This window comes from Chinchilla lanigera, unplaced genomic scaffold, assembly GCF_000276665.1.
Source record: "Chinchilla lanigera isolate Chin_1 unplaced genomic scaffold, ChiLan1.0 scaffold00040, whole genome shotgun sequence".
Classification (NCBI taxonomy): Eukaryota; Metazoa; Chordata; class Mammalia; order Rodentia; family Chinchillidae; genus Chinchilla; species Chinchilla lanigera.
In genome coordinates this window covers 1,110,719-1,117,933 of record NW_004955441.1, presented here as the reverse complement: position 1 = coordinate 1,117,933, position 7,215 = coordinate 1,110,719, and the positions used below count along the sequence as shown (strand labels likewise).

Here is a 7,215-nt window from a genome sequence, read left to right as displayed (position 1 = left end):
CACCATCGTGGGCATGAGGCTGAGCTCCAGGGAACCTCTGGCTCTTCAAAAATGACAAAACAAAGGAGCAAAATGCAATTCAGGACCTCTGCCCTACCCAGAACAAGCCCAGGAGATATCAACACAGAAGAGCCTGGAAGTCATACACCTGAAATTTCTGAAATGATGGCAATTGAAGTAAAGAAACAACTCCATCAGGCCATAGAAGACATCAGATAAGAAATAACCTCTCAGGTAAAAAAAGAAATGACAATAATGAAAGAATTGCTCATCACATCCAAAGAAGACATTGATAAGAAAATAGAGGAGCACAGAAAACCATGGAAACCTTGAGTGAACAATATAGAAAAGAACTAGAATGCATGAAACAGATTTAAACAGATATCCAGGAAATTAAAAATTCCATTAAAAGCTGGAAAAACTGTACGAAGCTGAAGATATACTTTCAGATCTTGAAGACAGAATTGCTACTAAAGAACATGAAGGGAAAGATTTCTAAAAATAATAAGGAACAAGGAAATAATTCAACAACTGCAATACGAAGCAAAGTAAAACAATGTAAGACTAATAGGTGTCAATGAAACAGCAGGTGTCAACACAAATGACATAAAGACTATTTGCAGAAATAATATCAGAAAATTTCCCAGGCACATGGAAAAAGAATTGGACATGAAGTTAAGTAAAGCATATAGAACTCCAATTAGCCATAACTAAGATAAATCTACACCCAGACACATAGTGATCAAGATCCCAGAAATTCAATAAAAGATCAGAATATTAAAAGCTGTTAGAATGAACAAAAACTGAACTGCATGGGAAATACTTCAAAGAATCAATAGCTGGGATCTCATCTTATTGAAAATTTTTTGCACATCTAAAGAAATCACCAATAAAGTAAAAAGAAAACCCATGAATTGAGAAAAAATTTTATCCAACTGCCCCTCAGACAAAGGACTTCTTTCTAGGACATATAAAGAATTTTTAAAAATCAGGCCTCCCACATTCAAAGACCCAATCCAAAATTGGGCATCTGAGATGAATACACCCTTCTCTAATGATGAGATACTAATGGCAAATAAATACCTGAAAAAATGTTCAACGTTCATTAGTCATTTGAGAAATGCAAATTGAAACAACACTGAGATTCCATCTCACCCCAGAAAGAATGGCTATCATCAAGCAATCAACCAATAACAAATTCTGGAGAGGCTGTGGGGAGAAAGGAACCCTACTCCACTGCTAGTGGGAGTTAGATTGGTGAAACCACTGTGGAAATGAATTTGGAGATTCCTCACAAAACTAGGATTAGAAGTCCCCTTTAACCCAGCTATTCCCCTTCTGGGTATTTTCCCAGAAGAATTAAAGACATCATACCACAGCAATATAAGTGCACCCATGTTTATAACAGCACAATCTGTCATAGCTAAATCTTGGAAACAACACAGATGCCCATCCACTGAGGAACGGATAAAAAAGATGTATTTTTATACAATGGGGTATTACTCAGCTATTAAAAAAGGTAAATCCGAGGCTTTTGTGGGTAAATGGATGCAACTAGAGACCATACTCATAAGTGAAATAAAATGGAACCACATATGTAAATATCATATTATCTCCTTGATGTAGGAACCTGAAAGACTAGGTAAAACTCAAAATGTACAACAGATGATAGGAAAGGGAAAGAAATTGCTCAAAGGAAGGAATGACTGGAATGAGGGAAAGAAGAAAAAAGAAAGAAGGCAAAACATAAATATACATGTGAATAGCTGCAATGACTGTATTGCTGTTGTCTGAGGGTGTATTGAAATGAACAGTCAATGCTCACAATTTTGTATGCTCTGATCGACTTTGCATCGACTTGTGTCTGGTGGTCTGAGCAACTGAATTGAAGGTAACAATATGCAATGGAATTACAGTGGTGAACTCCTACCATCTTGTCTAGTGAAACTCTGTATTATCTCTAATGTTTTATTGAAAAATTATTTTCTTATTCTCTTTAATGGTTTGAGCAATCTTTCATTCTTACATCTGATAATGTGAGCAATGTAGTTGAGGATAGCAATATGCAATGTAACAACCACTGTTGATTTGTATTAATTTGTCCTGAGATCTTGTATCACTTTGAATGTTCTTGCTTTGATTTGTTTATGTTCATGATACTGGTATGCTGCTACTGTTCTATTTTTTTTGTTTGTTTGTGTCTTATGTACTACTCTCATTAAAATAAATAAATAAATAAATAAATAAATAAATAAATAAATAAAATAGATAAAAGCTGTTAGAGAAAAGACACACACCACCTATGAAGGAAAGCCCATCAGAATCACAGTAGACTTCTCAACACAAACCATCAAGCCAATTAAACAGAGGGAAAAAGGAGGATCCAACAGCAAGAAAATAACATGATAAAGATAAGCCAGTACATATCAGTTATAACCATCAATGTAAACAGTCTCAATTCATGAATCAAAACAAGCAGACTGGCACAGTGGATCAAGAAACAAAATCCAACTATATGTTGTATGCAAGAAACACATTTAACTCAAAAGGAAATTCACAAACTGAAAATTAAAGAATGGAAAACAATACTTCATGGGACAGGAACCCAGAAAAAAGCAGATTAGCTATTGTTTTCAGACAACATGAACTTCAAACCAAGAACAATCAAAAGAGATAAAGAAGGTCACTACATACATGGGAGGGGAAAACTTCAAGAGAAAGAGATAACAATCATAAACATCTATGCACCAAATACAGGAGCACCCAACTATATAAGATAAATTTAACAGACATGAAAAATGAAATAAGCAGCAACACAATCATAACAGGACTTTAACAACTCATTGCCACAAAGAAATAGATCAACTAGACAAAAAATCAGCAAAGAAATAATAGAACTTAACCACACTGGTAATCCCAGCACCATGGGAGGCTGAGACGAAAGGATTTCAAGTCTGAGCCCAGCCTGGGAAACTCGGTGAATTAGCAAAATTGTCTCAGTTTTAAAAATCAAAAAGGAGCCAGGGGTCTATCTCAGTTGCAAGGCCTTGGGTTCAATGCTCAGCAAAAAAAAAAAAAAAAAAAAAAAAAAAACTCCTGCAAATTTTGATCCATCACAGTAGGGTGAAAGGACCGAGACACTTTGGTTTATTATTGCTGTAATTACTGATGTCTTTCAATGTGAACCCAAAGGAAACCAACTAAGAACTAAAAATTTACAAAACTTTGATCACAGCTAATTGGAGTGCTATATGCCTCACTTAGATGTCACATTCTTTTTTTCCTGCTTGGGAAATTCTTTGCCATTACTTCTGTGAAGTGGTTTTTTCTTTAATATCATTTGCGCTATCTCCTGCCTTTTCATTGACTCAAATTAACCGTATGTTACTCTTCTTTGCATCATCTAGCAGATGCTGGATTGATTTCTCATAGTCTTGCTGTTTTGAAGAAACCTTTCTTTTCATGATCACTATCTACAATCCTGTCTTCTATACCTAAAATTCTGTCCTCATGTTGGCTCATTTTGTGTATACTTTTGATGGAATTTTTAATCTCCCAGATATGTTTAAATTTGTTTTATGGATTCTTTTTCTTTCTGATGTTGGGCATTCATGATTTCCATCATTTTCCTAAGCTCCTATTTTTTTTTAAATCTGTATCTGCTCTAGTCATTAAGCATGTTTTTCATTATAGTCACCATCTCTGTAGTTATGAGAAATTATTTTCGATTTTTTTTCTAGAGCCCTGTTCATCTGCTTTATTATTTCTGCTGTTACTACTTCAGAGAGTCCAGGTGAGTGGCTTCTGGACTGTTCTACCTCACTGCCCCGTGGGCTTGCCTTTGGTGAGCTGGAAGTCTAGGGTTGTGTCATGTTTAAGTGACTCTCATTTTCTTCCTCCTCCTCCTTTTCCTCTTCTTCTTAGTTTCATTCCTGGGTTGGTGCTTGTAAATTGCTTATGGCAAGTAGCTTTACTGCTAGTATTCAGAATTCTTAGGAAATATCTACTCGAGGTGTTTACCAGGTATAGCTAGCGTTTGCATTTTGAGTCTGCTGCAAGATACTACCTCTTCAATTTGTTGGGGATGAAAAGTTGCTGCTTACTTAGCCCAGCCCCCATTCTTTGGCACTGGCCTATAATATTTTGTATGCCCATTAGCCAATCTCAGTCTTGGTATGCCAGGAAGAACAACTGATTAGAACAATTATGTCACCTTGGCTAAAGTAGTACAACTAGCAATAACAGCATCACACACAGCCTAGAGAATGACCAACTATGATAACTATTAATTTGCCACTTTTAACCATATGAACTAGATTTGTGGTTATATAATAAAATGTAAAACAAACCAGAAAGTTGTATGCAGTAAATACGCCCCAGATATGGCAATTTTATCCTCAGGGGAGAAAACGTAAAAGGGTGAAGCCGGGAAGGGGAGGAAGGGGGAGGGGAGGTGAAGGGGAGTGGGGAGAAGGGGGAGAGGGAGGAGGAGAGATTAGAACCAAGGCAGCAGGACAAAAGAAGATCAGGAAAACTTTGGGAAACCAGTGAAGACAGGAGGGAAAGAGAGAAGGAAAAAATAAAAACAGAACAACAAAAAAAACTAGAAACTGTTCATACTCATGAAAACAAGATCAAGAAAAAAAAAATAAAGTGAGAAAAAAGAGGAAAATAAGAAAAAAGTGTCCACTTTAAGGCATATCTCTGCTCTCAGGATAGACAACGTGGGCAGACAGAGTCCAGGTCTGAACTGACTAATCCCAGCAAGCCAGCCATAGCTTTATGGTGAGTTAATCCTGGCAAGCCTACACTTTTAGTTCCACTAGAGTTCAGGCTGTTTTCTGGCTGTGATGTTGGAACTGGACTTGCTCAGCTTCCAACAATTCAGGTGCCTCCTGCCAGCTCGAATTCAGCTCCCTGACCTCCTGCCGACTTGAACTCAGCAGCCTCACACTGACACTGGCAGCCATTAGATGGCGCCAGCCCGCAGCTGTTTTGAGTTACCAGCTCAGCTAGCCCCTTGAAGATGGCTACCAGCTAACTGCCCTCTCCTGGGGGACATCTGAACCCGAGTAACTCACCAGCCACTGCAGCCCGCTGCATCCACTGCTCCATGCCACTGGTGTGTTTCTCTGTGGAACCCTCTGGAGTCACCAGTCCTGTGGGTCTGTAAGTTTGAGCCACCCCTCCCATGCAGTGAGTCCAGGCTCAGGGAGAAAGTATTGCCTGCCACCTCCTTCTTCATTTAAGTCTCTCCCTTTGCTCTCCCCATGGGCTTCAATTCTCACTTCAGATCCTCCCCAGGTCCCAGGGACCCACTTTCTTCCTTCTTCTCTTCCTCATGTTGCTATATTCCAGTCCAGACACCAACTCTCAGTGAGGCTCTTTCTCTGCCACCCCCTCCTCCACCATCTCCTGGAGTTCACAAAACTCTGAACCTATACTTCAGTCTGATACTTGACTCCCGAAATCCTTGTACCTGTTCACTAGCTTTTTCTACCCACTTTCTACTCAGCTTGGTACTGATAAGAGTTCATTTTAAAACTTTCTTCCAGAGCTGGGTGTGGTGGTGCAAGCCTGTAATCCTAGCACTTGGAAGGCTGAGGCAGGAGGACTGATGTGAGTTCAAGGCCAGTTTGGTCTACATAGCAAGACCCTGTCTCAAAAAAACCCCAGATAGACAGACAAACAAAACTTTCTTACATCCATCCATGCAATCATCTACCTGTGCAGCCACTCATCATTCATTCACCTACCTTTTCCTCAATGAATTCCATAAAAGATTGAAATAGACCCTAAATATTAACTTCTGCTACTGTCTCATCTTATTGGGCTTTATCACAAGTATTACCTTTTTATAGGAGACACTGTTTGCAGGCATAGATAAACATTTCTTAAAGTTAGTGTGGTAATAGAAAAGAGAAGCAAATGTTTAAGGGATGAGAGCACACAGCACTGGAAAATATTCATAAGCAAAATTTATTAAGGAAGGAATTTTTAGAAGATCTTTTAAATTTTTCAGAGTGCTTTATATTTATGGATTATGAAATGTTAAATTTCCAGTTGAAACTCACAACGATGCTACAAGTCAGAATTATTCACATGGAAAAAAACAAGGGTCAAGTGATTTATGCAGGGAACCCAAAATTTAGCAACTCAAGCCAGTAACTGAATTCTTCACGATGACTTTTGTACTAAGATTATTAAGCTCAGCTGCTGACTCCAATATTTGTTTCCACAGACATTATTAAGAAAGCATTTTACTTTGGCATTTTTGTAATATGGCACCATTTATAGCTGCATTCACCCATAATAACCTTATTAAACAACATCTTTAGGGCTGGCAGCACACACCATGAGGAGCTAACAGCCTGGGTACTAGTGGCTAACAGTTGAGTCATAGTTTGGGTTATGTCATATTTTTTCTTGCATTTTCTTGATTTAGAAGTTAAATCATAGTCACACTTCCAATTCAGCCAAGTTTGTATCTTTCTGACACAACACAAAATTTTAAGAAGTGTAAATGTTTCCATCTCCAAGTCCATTCTTTTATCACTCTTGGACAATAATGCAGCCAATCTAATGATTCCACCAACTTGTAATATATAATTTTTTTCCCTGTTTAGACTAAGTTCTTCCAAAGAATGATCCAATTTATGTTAGGCTGAGAGAGAATAAACCCTACGCTAAAAAGAAAACTCATATTTTTTTCTTTGTGTTGAAATACCTCAAGAATAATATAAATACTGAATTTGACCATAACTAGGCCTAAAGAAATAAGGCCCTTTTTTATTTAATGTACTTCAGAAAGTGCAAACATTTGGGAATCTCACAAAAACAAGAATGTTAGCCATAAAACAAATTTATTTCAAAAATCAACATCTTGTGTTTCAGATATACAGGTATAAGAGAAATTCCAGAAGGCAAAAGTACTTTTTTCCAGAAACTGTTCCTAGCATGGTCAATACTGATTTCGAAACTGGTTGCTTAGGTCTTGAAGTTCTGTTACCAAGGCATCCATAGCTGCTATGTCATCTGCTAACTCACTGGAAATTTCTCCACTTGTCACATCTGTAAAATGTTGCTGTAACATTAAAAGTAAAGTTTAATCATCAAAACAATGAAAATTCCTTTAAAATGAAAGGTACAGTACAGAATTAAAATGCCCTTTGCATAATAATATTACAGTAGCACTAACAGTATTTGTTTGCTCAC

General features: G+C 37.5%; 1 protein-coding gene across 1 annotated transcript in view; it reads right to left on the bottom strand.

The window, feature by feature from the left end:
• Window positions 1-5,960: 5,960 nt before the first annotated feature.
• The window catches only part of Ttc27 (tetratricopeptide repeat domain 27), a 166,355-nt gene continuing 165,100 nt past the window's right edge, over window positions 5,961-7,215 (bottom strand). The window contains exon 20 of the mRNA XM_005390841.2: window positions 5,961-7,084. Within this exon, the coding sequence (XP_005390898.1) occupies window positions 6,962-7,084 (123 nt within the window). The 3' untranslated portion in view covers window positions 5,961-6,961. The remainder of the gene's footprint in view (window positions 7,085-7,215) is intronic.